This window comes from Eucyclogobius newberryi, unplaced genomic scaffold, assembly GCF_026437365.1.
Source record: "Eucyclogobius newberryi isolate DKJ021-1_F unplaced genomic scaffold, fEucNew1.0.hap1 SCAF_22, whole genome shotgun sequence".
In the NCBI taxonomy this organism is placed as follows: Eukaryota; Metazoa; Chordata; class Actinopteri; order Gobiiformes; family Gobiidae; genus Eucyclogobius; species Eucyclogobius newberryi.
In genome coordinates, this window is record NW_027315857.1 from 12,054,200 (window position 1) to 12,070,476 (window position 16,277).

At 43.9% G+C, this 16,277-nt stretch overlaps 1 protein-coding gene across 1 annotated transcript; it reads right to left on the reverse strand.

Moving 5' to 3' along the window:
• Positions 1-168: 168 nt before the first annotated feature.
• Positions 169-16,277, reverse strand: tesk1b (testis associated actin remodelling kinase 1b). Its single transcript, XM_072458866.1, has 10 exons — positions 15,708-16,277; positions 7,839-7,960; positions 7,073-7,121; positions 6,385-6,531; positions 5,162-5,244; positions 2,715-2,805; positions 2,204-2,287; positions 1,656-1,742; positions 1,428-1,524; positions 169-1,260 (listed from the first exon to the last, which is right to left on the reverse strand). The coding sequence occupies exons 1-10, from the start codon at positions 15,891-15,893 to the stop codon at positions 200-202; spliced, it is 2,007 nt and encodes a 668-aa protein (XP_072314967.1). The 5' UTR covers positions 15,894-16,277; the 3' UTR covers positions 169-199.

Consider the following 16,277-nt stretch of genomic DNA (forward strand, 5'->3'; position numbering starts at 1 on the left):
CCTAACAGAATAAACTGAATAACAAACAACTAATAATAAAGCACTCAGCATTTAATAAAACTCATAATTTATTTTGACTCAAGCTCCGTGAATGTGCAGGTAGAAGAATGTAATAGAAGGGTACCAGACCCACAGTACTCTGAGAAGTCCTGCTGGTCAGGCTAGATTGGGTTTGTATTTCTTTGTGTTTCAGGCTGGTCTAAGTCTGTGCCCCAGGCAGTGAGAGTCCAGGCACCAGGCTGGAGGTGGTCGCTGTGGGGGTGGGGGAGGGGGGGAGGCCTTTGGGTCCTGGGCCCAGAAGCCCATGTGAGGCTGCTGTGTCCCCGTTCAGGTTCTTATAAACATTTCTCCTCTGCGGAGTGCGGAGACACACAGAGGGGAACTGCAGTCCTGGCAGACAGCAGCCGGGGCAGGAGATGACCTCCTCCTGGTCCAGAGAGTTCCCACTGCCCGAGCCAAACGGGGACATGGCCCCTGGGTCACTAGGTGTGGAATGATACCCGTTATTGTTGTCCAAAGTAGTGGGTGGATCTGGAGACGTCCATCCAATAGGACATCCAGTAACCACATTGTTATTGTCCAGGTTAGTGAGAGGGGGGAGACATGGGGGGCCATTAGAGATAGCGGACCCCCAGCTGTTTGACAGAGGGGTTGAGGAGTGGGAGGGAGGTGGGGTCAACTTTGAATACTGGGATGAATTGCTGTTCTGCACGTCTGGAGAGTTAGAACAGTCCATGGGCTCCGCCTCCTTCTCCTCTGATAGTTCCAGGGACAGAGGCTCAACGGAGAGTGGCAGGCCCGAGTCCCCAGCCACTGTCCCACTGTAGTCTATGCTCTCCCCCAAAAGCCTCTCCTCTTCACTCACACTGTTCACCTGCCCACTGTCCTCCCCATCACTCAGGACTGTTTTGGGGGCAGAGGTGAGATGGGGCGGCGGGGTACAGGGGAGCGAATGGCATCGCCTGTGTCTCCGCGGCTCAGGGTCCCTGGGCACAGTTGCCCCGTCACAGGTTTCAGGAGGAGGGGGCAGCGTGAAAGTCAAGGAGATGACTGACTTACTGGGCGTATCAAAAAGCTTGATCTTGCCTCCTTTCAGGTCCTCTCTCTGGGAGAAGGGGTTGACACGTGTGGGAGGAGTGAGGATGACACAAGGGGGCGTGTCTGGGTGGTGTAGCATGTCCGACTTGCTGCGGGACAGGCGAGGGTCCGTCGGTAAGCAGAGGGAACGGCGACGCAGAGAATTAACGGCAGGCGAGGCAGCTGAAAAAAAGGACAAAAAAGTATTTTCATTTACAAATCTGGCATGTTAAATGTAGTCAGAAGGGGAAATACATGGGGAACTAGAGTTCATCTTGAGGGTCAAACTGTAAAAATTGTGCTTTCCCTCTAATTTACTCAAAAGGTGATAATATGTGCCAACAATGTACCGTTAACTGGAGTCTGTTCCTTCTGTTTCCCCTCTGCCTGCTTCTGCTCCAGCTCCAGCATTATTTGTGAAAAGGACGGACGCAGCTTTGAACACATCTAGAAAAACAAACAAAAAAACCAACAACGATTAAGGGAAGCAGGAAAATCTGTATTACCCAACACAGTTTAGGAAATTAAAGTATCAAATGAAATGTGTGCTGAATTTGAGGAAGTGATCAGTGTCTTACATTACAGCAAGTGATAGCCAGATCTAGAAAGTCTGGAGGGCAGTCTCCGACCATGTGCTGAAACGTCTCCACATCCAGACCAAAATCCTGCAAGGAAAAAGACAAAAACCTAATATATGCAGCTTTTAGGATAAAACAGTAAAAGTACTATAGTACGGATATACATGAATGAGTCTGGGATATTTTTAAGAATCACATTAGTTACCAGTATCAGCTAAATGGAGTAGAGAAGTATAACCCTAAAACAATCAACTTGCTGTTTTTTGCACTTTTAGTCTATTATAGCAAGAAACCAGAAGCCAGTATTCTCATATCTGCTTGTTTCAGAATACGTTTATTGCCATTGTCAATGAACCAAATTCAAAAACATAGGAACTTGTCTTTGTGATTCGATGCAACACAAAATAAAATGATGAACAATGAATGAGTCATAACCATAAGCTACCAGATATAAAAAGAGTAAAAAATAAAATCGCACTGTAAAATTAAGTGAGATAAAAAGACAAAGCGAGCTGATAGAAGTCTGCATTGTTCAGAAGAAATGGTACCTCTTTGCGTGGCATTATGTCAGGGTCAGCCTGTATCCGGGCAATAATCTCACAAAGGATGATGCCGTATGCAAACACATCCACCTGCAGACAGAAAAGCAAGGACCGGCACAGGAAGCGCAAATTAATATTAAGGCTCAACAAAACACAACAAGAGCTGACACAAAGAGGACATTTCCATTGGGTGCCCTTTAAATATACCACAATATCCACTACTGTTTTTTTTTTTTAAGTCAGAGGTCTTCATCTTAGGACTGATATTTTTGTACATCCTAAACATAGCTGGAAACAAAGTAGTCGGTTTGTGTTAATGTCTGTTTGTAGGCAAGACAAATTCAAATGAAATCACTTTAAAAGTAACTTTAAATGCATCAGATGTACTATTGTGTAACCAAATTCCAAGGGATATTGCTCCAGGAGCCCAGCCCACACTGAAATTTCATTTATCACTCGTGCTGGACTTTGAACTCCTGCAGAGTCAGAGTCGGTGACGACAGTGATCCATCAGTACCTTCTCATTATAGACTTCTCCTCTGAGTACCTCCGGGGCCATCCAATAGGGGGAGCCCACTACAGCCAAGGGCTCCTGCTTAAGTTCATCACTGCAGGATAAAGACAGAAACAGATTTAAGATATTATACTGCTGCACCGGCACTAACGCAATGGTTGAAAGGGTTGGTAGTAAGTGACGAACAACTAGTTCAGTGCAGCAAGGCCTCATAAGCAACAGTTTCTAAAACCTAAAAAGGGCCTATAATGATGCTTGTACTGTACACACATGGGGCAGCAATGAGGCAGGAGTGCAAAATGCAGAGGGTTTAACTGGCAGTGTAGCAGTTCCAGTTGTAATGTAAACATCTCTGCAACACAAAGCACACACTGACGAGCAGCATGCAGCAATCACTCGGCTTTGTCAAAAGCTGGAGTGTCATTGGTTTTTGCCTGCACTTCCTGTGTTGACGAAACTGCAATGTTTTTCAGTCATGTGCTGATACAGTTGCACAATTTGCAAAGAATTAAAAAGGAAGCGCGCGCGCGCACACACACACACACACAAACACAAATACACAAACACACACATACACAAACACACACAAACACCCCGCTGGCAGATACTTCCTGAGTTCTATTTCCATCTGTTCTGTGGTTATCATGAGGCAGAAAATACAACCAAGGCAGTTATGGGAGAGGGTGGAATTAGTCAGCTGCTATTGTAAACAAGGAATTGTAAATGTATAAAATGTTATTAGTGCATCTAAAAAAGGAGTGACAAAAAAATGAGTGACTTTGGATGAAGCAAGTACCAGAGCGTAAGGAGGAACACTGGAATACTTTGACCTTATTTGGTGTGCTTTCCCCAACCCTCCTGTTCCCAAACACGAGGCATTGTGGTAGTATTCCAACCCACAGACGCACATTAGAAAGCCCTGTCAACACATAATGCTGTTTGACTGTGATATTAAAGTACACATGCCCTTGAGTTTGACAAATGTATTCCACACACAGCTATTGAAGCAGAAGCCGGGGCAAACAGAGGTTTGTCCGATAGCTACAAGTATGCAGAGTACACAAAGAGCCTACAGGAGTCAGGCATGTGGGCCGGGGATGGACACACCATATTATTTACTTTATTTCAGACACTAAGGTTTCCCCTCAAAAGACCATCAAGTAGACTCCCAGATTTATCACGGATAAATAATGTACTGCACCATAAGGCATTTACCATATGAACATCCCATAAGCAGTGCATCACAGAGGAGACTTGACTCTGGCCCACTGGGAAGAGAACGTCTGCAGTGGCAGCTCGGTCTCAGGAGACACACGAGTTAAATGGAAGAGGGGGCAGAGCAAATGGGCCGACACCATTACCCGTGTATAATAAGGTTATGTGTCGAATTCACAGACCGCAGATGCATTTGTGATGCATTCTGGGTGAAACTAAAGTCCATCAACAATGGTATAAAAGAGGTTGAGATGGTGGACAGTAACGTCGACATACCATAGATGCACTGCTCCAAACATAAACGCAGACTGCTATCAGACCACTAGCGGGAGTAATGAGCTCCAATACGTGAAATTCTCCCCCACAGGGGATTTGTGAGAGGAGAAGTATTTATTATGGGACAGTAAATGTCAACAACAGGGATTCAGAGTTGCTGTTTGTTGCTTTGGGCATATCATTTATTGCTTTACAGCCATCAAAACTATTCACCACTCGTCAATTCTCCCAATATAAATGTTTCAGTTTTCCTTGCTCATCTTCTAAATACATTTTAGTTTTTACCATTGTATTAGCATAGATATACAAAGCAGTTCTTATTCACTGTATATAATATTGAGCACGTTCTTATATCCCAATCCCAAAGCCAATCCATGAAAAGTCTAAAAAAATATTCTTAAAATAAAATAAATACATGTTGCATTTCTGCAACTTCTTTGTGGAATACAATTAATATAAGTAGATTTAGTTTGTAGGTGACCCACAGGGCTCCAATATTCCTATTCACACTAAATGGTTTGCTTATACAAGAAATCCATTTTTGAAAATGACATCAGAGAATCAACTGTGCTGGTCATTTATAGTCTGCTCTGAACTGCTGGTGGTGAATTTATTATTCACATAAATGTCATTGCATAATGAACGTGGGGCTCTGGACACGGAGGAAGTGACAGAGGCACCTGGAACACACAAGGGTATGTCATGGCAGCTCACATTAAATATTGACACGGTCTTTGTGAGTCAGGCCTGTGTCTACTTCCCCTTGCTCAAAATCAGATTTCACATTCATAGTCCCACTGACTGTGCAGAGGGGGGCAACCACATCTAAAGCACCAACTGCATGGTTTGGAAAAAGCTGCCCAGGTTTGAGATTATTGGACAAAAAGGGGAAGTAAATGCCGAAGTGTAGGAATGGTTTAATCGGCGAGTGCTGATGGAGGGTTTGATGAGTCACTGACCTGTAATCTGGGATCTTCTCTGCCAGGCCAAAGTCCCCCACGACTCCAGTGCACACACTGTCTTCCCAGCGCACCAAGCAGTTCTGTGGAGAGAGCCATAAGACAATATGTTCAATGTTTAAGGACTTTTAAAAACGTCCCAATGTTGACGCAGCGTAAAGATTTTAATCAATCTTTTGAGCACCAACCAATCACATGACATTTGTTTTGATTTTGGCATAGATCTAGCTAAATTATTCTATTACTAACGCAACTTTTCTATTTATTCTGGCTTCGAATAGCCACAAAGGTTACAGCCTTGTGACCCTAGTCATTGTACTGGCTCTATAAACGCATGGGAGGATATTACACATTAACATTTTATTATTAACATTTTTACAAGCCATACGGGTTCATTCTAATGTTACTCTGCCATCTTACACTTACCATACGGACAATTTCATGAAGAGGAACGCTGCATTTACATTTGTTCTGGACCAAAGCATTTTGCCAATTTATCTGGCTGAACATCATTAACAAAAGTCGTGTCCAATAAGACAAGCTTGTGAGCATCTTTGAAATGACACCATGCCCTTTAGGTCTCCATAGAGTAAACAGAAAGAGTTCGAGCTCAGGTCATAGAACATTTCCGTCACCGAGTCAATGGGCCGCACTTATGGAGGGAATCACCAGTTTAGCCTTAAGCTGCTAGGTACATACATCTGGTAGTTGTCCAACCTCCAAACATGTGCACTGAGGATGCACACAGAGTGCATGCTCACATACCACCTGACTGCTCTGACCAATCAGAGCGAGAGTTGCTAGCGCAGAGAGTTAAAGCCATAGATTAAAAAAAAAAAGTGGTTTAAGAAAAAATTCAACTCACGACAGGTTTAAGCTAGTAATACCCAATTATAATAGATCCATGAAAGCGCTGACCCACAACACTACAGTAGTAGCAAAAACACATATGCATCCTCTTAAACCATTGCACCATTGGTGAGCAAAAAACAAGTTTCTATTCCACTTTGTCCTGTGGAAAGCCCTTCAAGTTATTATAGAATTATGCATAATGGAAGAATTTAATGTCTCTCCTGGCCTGTATCAATGATGAAACATTTTTTGGAAGGTCTTTCTCTAAGGCTGATAAGGTGTCACTTCACTGTCCAATAGCCCCACATGTTGCCTTTCCTTGCAGATTATTGTGGAACATTCAGTGCACTGTGGAGGGCAGTGTATGTCACCTTTGAAGTGAGGTCCCGGTGGAAGATGCCTTTGCTGTGCAAATACTCCAGTCCTCGTGCGATGTCCTGGGCCAGGCTGAAGCGCATGCTCCACGACAGGTACACGTCACTGGCCAACAACTGCTCCAGGTTCCCCCCATTTATGTACTGCACACATTGATTAACACATATCTAGTATAACAAATATAAAGACTTGAAGTTGAGAATGTATGTCTGTGCATATATTTGGGTAAAGCCACAATTAAAAATGTTTTGTGGCTGTATGGCTATTGTAATCTCATAACTTCTAGCTTATTTATACATATAAAATATAACTTAACAAAATGTATTTCACTAGCTCAATTGCATTCCAACTTTATGATTGTAGCTTTAAACAATCAACTATACAATCATCTGTATCTCTAATATGCCATCAATTTCCGACCCTTGTAACATTGGCTGTAGAGCAACTGTTACAAGATAAAGGTTGCAACCAGAAGAACATTGACATTACCTAACTATGTGAGTGTCAGTGTTAAAACCATAATGTTTAAAACAAGATGATGCATGAATGTGTTAAGTGTGTTTATAGCAAAACCTGCATGATTGGAAAATGTATGTAGTTTTTAAATGTTGAGTGTTGTTATGTGACATGTTGCATATGCCATTGTGAAACTTTATGATTTCAAGCCCTCATTTGATAACAAACCTCTGTGAGAGCATGAAGCTGGCCCTCATGGACGCACACGCCAATGAACCTGGAAACAGGAAAACAAAAATACTCATTTGGTAAGCGCCTTCTTATGCTGTAGAAAACACACGGCAATACACAGTTCTTTCCAACAGGGAGTGTCCCTGACGAGGAGGGGTGACACGGGGGAGTGTACCTGACGAGGGGGGTGTACCGGGTGAGACGGGGGGGTGTACCTGACGAGGGGGGGTGTACCTGACGAGGGGGGGTGAGACGGGGGAGTGTACCTGACGAGGAGGGGTGTACCTGACGAGGGGGGGTGTACCTGACGAGGGGGGGTGTACCTGACGAGGGGGGGTGAGACGGGGGAGTGTACCTGACGAGGAGGGGTGTACCTGACGAGGGGGGGTGTACCTGACGAGGGGGGGTGTACCTGACGAGGGGGGTGTACCTGACGACGTTGGGGTGAGACCGGGGGGGTGTACCTGACGATGTTGGGGTGAGACAGGGGGTGAGACCGGGGGGTGTACCTGACAATGTTGGGGTGAGACAGGGGGTGAGACAGGGGGGTGTACCTGACAATGTTTGGGTGAGACAGGGGGGTGTACCTGACAATGTTGGGGTGAGACAGGGGGGTGTACCTGACAATGTTGGGGTGAGACAGGGGGGTGAGACCGGGGGGTGTACCTGACAATGTTGGGGTGAGACAGGGAGGTGTACCTGACAATGTTGGGATGAGACAGGGGGTGTACCTGACAATGTTGGGGTGAGACAGGGGGTGTACCTGACAATGTTGGGGTGAGACAGGCGGTTAAGCAGCTGCACTTCCTTGAGCATGTTTGCCTTGTTGGAGGGCATCGTGTTCATCTTCAGGGCCATGATCTGTCCGGTCACGCGGTGCTGAACCTGTGACAAACACAAACTTGGTTCAGTTTGGGATGCTCCTTTATGATGCGGTTCATTGATAATAATGCGCTTTTATTTATTGTTGTGGGAAACAGAATAATAACTAAATACAATGACTTCATGCTTTCTAAAATTGATTTAAAAAAATAACTTTGTAATCTTTGTAATCCTAAAAGATAAAAGGGAGAAAATGCTGAAAATTGCCTTCTGACTCATCCTCTTTAAAAATATATGGCTGCTTTTTTGCACGATGACGCTGGCAGTCGCTGGAAATAATTTAATACTGTTATTAAAAGTAGTCAGGACATTTGCCGCTCCCTGGTGGATTTGGAAACATAAGCAGCAACAGTAAGTTTCTTAATTTGTTTTGGCTGCTCGGAGCCCAAGCCAGCTGCTATGGCGATGGCCGTGTCTGGTACGTTACCGTGGAGACCAGACCGGCTTCCCTCCGGCTAATGCACATTTGCCGAGAGGGGCGAGAGGACTTCAACAGAAACACACATGGAGAGGCGTTTGCAAAATAAAATGTAACGAATCATAAAGAGCTATTTGATCTTTACAAAAACACGCTTAAACTATTTAGACTTATTTTTAATTCCAACACTATTTCACTAATTTCTTGAAACGGTTAAAATGTCTCATTTGACATTTGGGATTTTTTTTGGGGGGGGGAAATACAGCATCTTTACATCACTTGTTCCCGTTTAGAGCCTCAAGTCACAGTTACACATTGTTACGGCTCAGACTCTTGAGGTAAATCAGTCTTTACTACCTGGCCCCAAACAATCAATCCCTTTCCGGTTAATGTCAGCAGGTGAAAGGGCACCGTGGGGGGGGGGGGGTTTGACTTCATTAGTGCATAAGTAATGAAAGATGAGTGCGAGGAGTAGACAACGGAGCGAGGCTAAAGTAATAAAGCTTATTAGAGTGGAGGGAGTAATGCCATTAACTAAGCAGTCAGTCAATTAAGAGTCAATCTGCCACACGCCAGATCCACCGTTCCGAGACTAAAGCAAATAAAATACAGTTTCACTTCTATACGTTAACAAAATGCAGCTTGTGACAAAAGAAAAAAGAAAAAAAAAGGAGCAAAACGCATTATATGGTAAGATTTTTAGTCTGTGTCAAGCGCCCAACTTAAGTGTGTTTAAATGCAAGGATTCAGACCTATTTTAATGCAGTTTTGTATGTATGTATGTATGTATGTATGTATATATATATATATATATATATAAATAAATAAGTGAAGCTACAATTTCTTCAGACACATTCAGATTCCATTATATATATTTATATTTTTCTACACTTCCAGCAGCAGTGCAGACAGCTCAGCACCCATGTCCAGCTTTGACTCATTATTGATCTCTTAATTGCATATCCCCCCCATGCATGCCAGGCAGACGTCAAACGCGCCATAAAATCAGTTTAAAAGATTATATTGCAAGTCCGCTACAACTAAAGGTTAACTACCTGACAAAGTTCACAAGTCTGTTTCAATACATAAGTCATAATGCATCAGTCTTTATCAACTTGCAACTGAAATGCCAAGGACCACACCTTTACAGAGACGGAAATCTACAAAGCCCGACTACATGTACACAGACACGCCTTTCTCCTTCAGCACTGACTCAGAGTGCTAGAGTCAGCAACAGCGGGGCCCCACAGCTCACCAGCCCAGACATGTGGATATGTGGCCTCTGTCATTAGAGCGCAAGGGCCCGGAGTCGAGAGGGTTTCAGCGAGACCTCAGCGACATACGGCACAGGACTGCTCCAGGATTACTGACGATTTCATGGATACTCTGCAAGAATCCCCAGTAGATGTTTGACCAGCCTAATGCACTTTAGAAAAGTGGATTTGTGGCTGGTTGCATTACTACATACAGCATCTTTTGTCCAATTTATTACCGTTCATAACTGGGGAGTGGGGAAGCGTCCTGTCCCGTTGTACTTTGAAGTGTCAGGGGCTCAAAGGAAATTCCCTGAGGAGCCTCAACCTGCACTTTTAGAGAGAATGAGCCGCTCCTGTGAAATAAGCAGAGGTTTCACAGGGCTTGGGGGCCACTGGTGTGGGGGAGCCAGCTCTTCTCCGCCACAGACAGGCTGGGGTCCATCTCCATCCTCAAACACACCTCTCACAACGAGAGAAAGTGAAGCCTGGAGGTTGCAATTTCAGGGTACAGTAAATACAATAAAGACATTTATTAGTACTTCAAAATGTTCTACGAGGCTTTTGTTAACATAATGACACTCACAGCTGATTGAAAATAAAAGACTGAGGGCAAATACTTTGGTAATGATTTTTAAGCTTTAGGCATGTACAAAGCAAGTCAGCTTGTAAAAAAATGTTTTCGTGACATTCTGATAATTGGGTTAGTCTGTGCCATGTGTACAAATCACTCATTTGTTTACCACCTCAAGATTAAGCTGCTCTACCTTCCATCAAACCCATGAAAACGCAGCTAATCGCAGAGAAATCAGGCCATAGAAAACAATAGTGTGAAACTCTTGCCCAACACTTTAATAAAAGAAACTAAAACATTGAAGCAATAGCTTGCAGTTGCAATGAAGAGCGTAAAGTCACGTGATCAGCTCTGGGTGCAAAACACAAACAAAGCTAAATGCTTGAGACTGGTATTCTACAGGTCTCAACTAGAGCCAAAAGGAGAGGGATAAAGTTAAGTCTGCACTGGTTCAGCCGCGCTGACGTCTCAGTTAAAGCAAAGCGCCACACGGGGCTCATACAAACAATGACAGTAATCATAGGCAGTCACAGATGGATCATCGGTGAATGGAACATTAGGAATGGTTTTGCCCCGCTGTGATTACAATGACAATGAAACACCTACAAAGTGTTCTTAGGTTAAATGGTGAATTCTCAAAGTCCCTTTTAAGCCTGGTCATTTACCACTATTGAACTTATTATAAAAAGATAGTAAAATGATAAAGCACAATACTGTACAGAATTACCTTTTACAAATAAAGACACTGTGTTTGAGACAGTCTGCAGCATGTAGAGAACAAAAACTATTCAATGATTCAAACTATAGATTTGAATCATTTTGACTCAACTTGCTCAAGTATGTGAAGATTAACTTTTTTTCCCCCGTCACAACTAAACATCCATCCATCCATCCATCTTCTGCCGCTTTATCCGGGGCCGGGTCGCGGGGGCAGCAGTCTGAGCAGGGACTCCCAGACTTCCTTCTCCCCAGACACTTCCTCTAACTCCTCCGGGGGGATCCCGAGGCGTTCCCAGGCCAGCCGAGAGACATAGTCTCTCCAGCGTGTCCTGGGTCTTCCCCGGGGCCTCTTCCCGGTGGGACATGCCTGAAACACCTCCCGAGGGAGGCGCCCAGGAGGCATCCGGAACAGATGCCCGAGCCACCTCAGCTGGCTCCTCTCGACGTGGAGGAGCAGCGGCTCTACTCCGAGCTCCCCCCGTGTGGCCGAGCTCCTCACCTTATCTCTAAGGGAGCGCCCAGCCACCCGGCGGAGGAAACTCATTTCGACCGCTTGTATCCGCGATCTTGTTCTTTCGGTCACTACCCAAAGCTCATGACCATAGGTGAGGGTAGGAACGTAGACCGACCGGTAAATAGAGAGCTTTGCCTTTCGGCTCAGCTCCCCCTTTACCACAACGGTCCGATGCAGCGACTGCATCACTGCAGCCGCTGCACCGATCCGCCTGTCGATCTCACGCTCCATCCTTCCCTCACTCGTGAACAAGACCCCGAGATACTTGAACTCCTCCACTTGGGGCAAGGACAACTAAACATGCCACAAAAAAACATGCTTTAGTCAGAAGACCCACATAATATCAAGAGACGGCATAGAAGTGGTTTTAGTGGTGTTGTTGGGATTTTCTCCTGTCCCCAGCAGCTGACTGTGTGCTTTGCATCTTTTACTCTGCTCATGCTTATTACCATATCATGAGCTTTAGGTGATCCACCCACACTGGCCTCATCAGTGGCAGCTAATCACAGACTGTGCCATAATTACTGTGATGATGGCAGCGTTTGACTACAGACCTCCCACCCCGTCACAGATCTGAGCTGCAGTCAAAACAAACTTTCCCCTTTGTTCATGTGTCTGACATGAAATTATGACTGTATGCCAAAGTGTTCTTGGGTTGGATAAATATCAGAAGTCAAAACAGCAGCGAATAGGCCAATGTTTACGGGAAAGTATACAAAGCACTTCCTATAGTATATTTTCTATATGTAGTATGCAACTTATAAACTACCATGATGCAACTACCCATTTTTCATTTAAATTAAACTATATTTTGACATACTTTTAGTTTTTATAAGTGGCTGTATTATAGAATAGGACCCGGCTGATGCAGACATTGATATTAAGGGCTTTGGAGATGCCAATATATTTTAATTAATAGAACAGGGCCTACATATCCCCTTTTGATGGCCTTAACGAACATGTCCATGTATGAGATTCACATTTATAGTTCTCCAAGTGCCTATAATAGCTAATAATTTAAACATTAATGACATACCTTAGTGTAGCATGCTTATAGTACAAGTGGTGAGTTATAATGATAAAACTTTTAAGTGATCTTGTGGTTTTAACCAGGTTACAGACATTCCCTGAAAGGTACTACTTAAGTCCTTTTTGTTTGGCAAATATACACAGGCAACAGCTGTAAGCCAATAGAAGTACAGCTTTAAGAGTTTGATAACAAATAGTTGGGAGTCAACTCGAGTGTTGAGAGATACGGCCATTAATTGTGATTGAGCGCTTTTATAGCTGCTCAGGTTTTCAGTGCAGAGTGGGGCAAAAGGAGCTGCTGGAACAAGAAACTTCCCTTTGAAGTAAATAAAGGGCAGAGGAAAAACGGCACCTGAAGGATTTGTCCTGACACGTGTGCTCCTTCCTTTCTCGCCTTTTGCTTTGGGATTTTCACGTTGCACAATTGCACACAGCGCCGGTGAATGGCTGCCTCGCCGCTTGCAGAGAGCCTCTATTGATCTGTGACGCCTCAAACACATGGCAGGAGTCCAGAGTCCTTTTAGCGGGACGTCCATTTCAAAGCCCTCTTGTCAACTACAGACCTTTGAGGCGGTTAAACTAAGGCAAAACACAAAAAAACACCGGCCTGAACCCTCTGGTCTTCGCATAGAACCAGGACATGTGAACAGATGACCAGTATGACACCTTTTAAATATGACTGATTGCCACGCTAACAACTTTGCATTTAGATCGCCAAGGCAATCCAGAGCCGAGTGGGGAATTGACAGGAAGGCAGTAAACACAGTGACATTTGCATGTGCACCAACCATTCAAAGGGCACGGCTGAAGGAGTGGCCATCAGAGTCCAAGTGCTTTTCAGGTTATATTCTGCATCAACCATCGTCTGACATTAATACTACACTAATAGTATTGTCTGTTACACCTTTGTTAAGCCACAGTCTAAAAAGCAAAATGATAAAATTTGTTGTCAAATTTGTCCACTGCACCATTTGGTATACATTATGTCAACATTTTGTCTCGTTTTTGTGGACCCCATGTCATGACTTTTCTTGAGGAAATCCTAACATTTAAACATCCCTTAATACATTAAATGCTGCAGCCTTCACTTTTTTCCACTGCACTGAAGTGTGTAATATATGTGTGCAGAATATTAGCGAGCATTTGTCTACGTCACTTGGTCACAGGATCTGCACTCATTTCCCCCACGACATTATTCTGATAATAAATCCATCAGAAAGGTGCCGAAAGGTGCCTTTGTCATGGGTGAGGTTCAAGTATTGCAATAACAAAAAATGCAGTTTTGAAAACCTTAGACCTTTTGAGATGCGTTAGTAAATTATTTAATGGATACAAAAGAAATTTAAAATGACGAAATTGGTATTAACCATATAATATGACAAAATATGAGGAATTGAGATGAAATTGCTAAATTTTATTGTACCGACTTAAAATAATTAATTCTGCCTCCATTATGAAATTTAAAATGTCAACATATTAAAAAAGGGTATTGATTGATATCGATTTAGATCAATATTGCAAAATTATTTTATGCAAAGTTATATAAGCACCATAAAGCCGCATTAACCATGGCATTTAATACACAAGCCATTAGGGACAAGCACTAATAATTCATCACAAACAGCAGCTTGCTTCTGAGAAATTCCTCATGACCGTGTGAGGCAAAAGGTCAGTGTTGGTGGCCTCTTCTTCGAGCCGTCGTTCACGCTGGCGTCCCTGGAACTAATGAGGCGTTTGTTGGAATCAGCCGGTGTACAGGTGAACGGCACCACGACAAAGGGATGAGGTCTGAGTCTGATGAGGGGTGTAGTGTTACGGACGTGTGTGCCAACGCTACCTGTCCACAGTGGATCCACTTACACCCCTCCAAACAACAACAGCGGCCATCTTGCACAACACTGGGGTCACAGTAAACGTGTGTGGGGGGAAATCCCTTATATAACGAGTTCAACTAAATAAAGGCGGAAACAAGTTCATCCACTAATTGCAACTAATAAAATGTTGAGATACCTTAACTAATTTAGGAATATGTTATGTGTGGTAAAAAGCGTCTTTATAGATCAGACAAAGGCAAGAATTATAGCACAATGACACGGAAAATGTACTTATTTAAATGAAAAAGTATACAAGCATCAAGTGGCATCCTTTACCTTTAAATTAGGACTTTTGCAATCTGATCAACTAATTGATTAATCATGAGAATAGTCACTAGATTACTGGAATGGCAAAAATAATCAGTGGTTACAACCCTAAACAAAGTCGTCACCTTTGCAAATTGGGATGCAGTGGTTGCTGTAGAAACAGTGCATTTAGTTTGTGAAAGGAAGTGAGGCACAGATTACAGATCGGGGTCAGAAAGCCTGAAATGTCTGGACCCGGCAAGAAAAGCTCAGACGATATAAAGTCATTTTAAGCTCAGAATGTTGGACATAAAGGTTGCTTTCGGGGTCATCCATCTTAGATTTGTTATGATGTAAACAATAATGTATAATAGTACGTACATAAGTTCTGACCTCTAGCTGTAATGGGTTTGGAAAATCATTTCTCACATATCACAGAACATGGAACAAGCACACAAAAGCTGTAATCACCAGTGAAATCAGTGTTTACCATTTTGCATTATATAGCCAAATAAGGAAAATGTATCAACACAATCACTTATCTTCAAGTTTTCTGCATATAACAAAAGATGGCTCAATGGTAACAAAAGTTGGCCCGGGATGTGGGATACTGCAGTAAACCATTTATTCTAAATGTGACTGTTTCCTTTTTTTAAATGTTCTGGAGAAAATCCCACTGTGTAACGTCATCTTGTACTAGCACATCCTTCCAAATACTGCATTATTTACTTGTACCTCATCCACTGCCAAAAGCCGGATCAGTTTAGACACCAATGAAAAGTCTAAATGCCTGTTATACATTTTCTACAAGAACGGTTTTGAACTGCACCAGAATCATTTGCTTAAAGTTGACAATAAGGCCGCGCAATAAATCAAAATGTGATCACAATTTCAATTTGAGCTATAATCCATTGGTACAGAAATAAAAGATTAAAAAAAAGAATGAAAGAAGAAGAATGAATGACTAAACCCTCGCTCCCTCTGGCCAAAGACTAGTCTGGGAAAGTTAGTGACCAGCCACCTCAGGGTCAGTCTCACTGTGTGTGTGGGGGGGTGACCCTAACCTTAGTAACCGTGGGGACCTAAAGACCAGCTTGGGTTGTAAGCGTGTGCAAGACTCACCTTGAAGACCTCGGAGAAGAAGCCAGCTCCAATCTTCTCACAGGTGAAGTCGTCGATGCGGGCCAGAGTGGACACAGCACTGCGCAGCGCCCGGTACGAGGACGGCCTGATCCGGTGTGGCCCGTGGACACTGTGGATCAGGGGCTCTGCTCCTGCCTCCTCCAGCTCGGTCTTGTCCACCTCCATGATGGACGTCCCGGGTGGAGACAGGCGAGGACAGGGATGAACTCTAAAATCTAGTCCGGCTAAAGTTTACGTTTCCCATGTCCACTTGGAGGCCAGACGCTCCCTGGAAACCAAATGTTAACAATGCTAATAATCCTGGGGAGATTCCTCTAGCACGGCTGCATGTGGCTTCATGGCTGTGTCCAGACTGCGCAGCCTGCCTCTGTGTTGGCAGACAATTGCCTCCTGCACAGGGCTCAACTGGGGTGCCCTCCTCTGCCCTCCACCAATGGGATGTCCAGAATGGCGCAGCAGCCAGGAGGAGACAGAGAGAGAAGAGGGGGCGGCAACAGTGTCAGACATAAGGCATGTGAAGAGGACAATCTGACACAAACCAGCAGAATC

What these genes read in the sequence shown, in the direction of transcription:
- tesk1b (XM_072458866.1), bottom strand. Translation starts at nt 15,893, where the DNA reads ATGGAGGTGGACAAGACCGAGCTGGAGGAGGCAGGAGCAGAGCCCCTG. An exon ending in ACCGGGACCTCACTTCAAAG is followed by an intron (nt 5,245 to 6,384) that starts GTGACATACACT and finishes CTCTCTCCACAG; the next exon opens with AACTGCTTGGTGCGCTGGGA. An exon ending in GAGAAGTCTATAATGAGAAG is followed by an intron (nt 2,288 to 2,714) that starts GTACTGATGGAT and finishes TTCTGTCTGCAG; the next exon opens with GTGGATGTGTTTGCATACGG.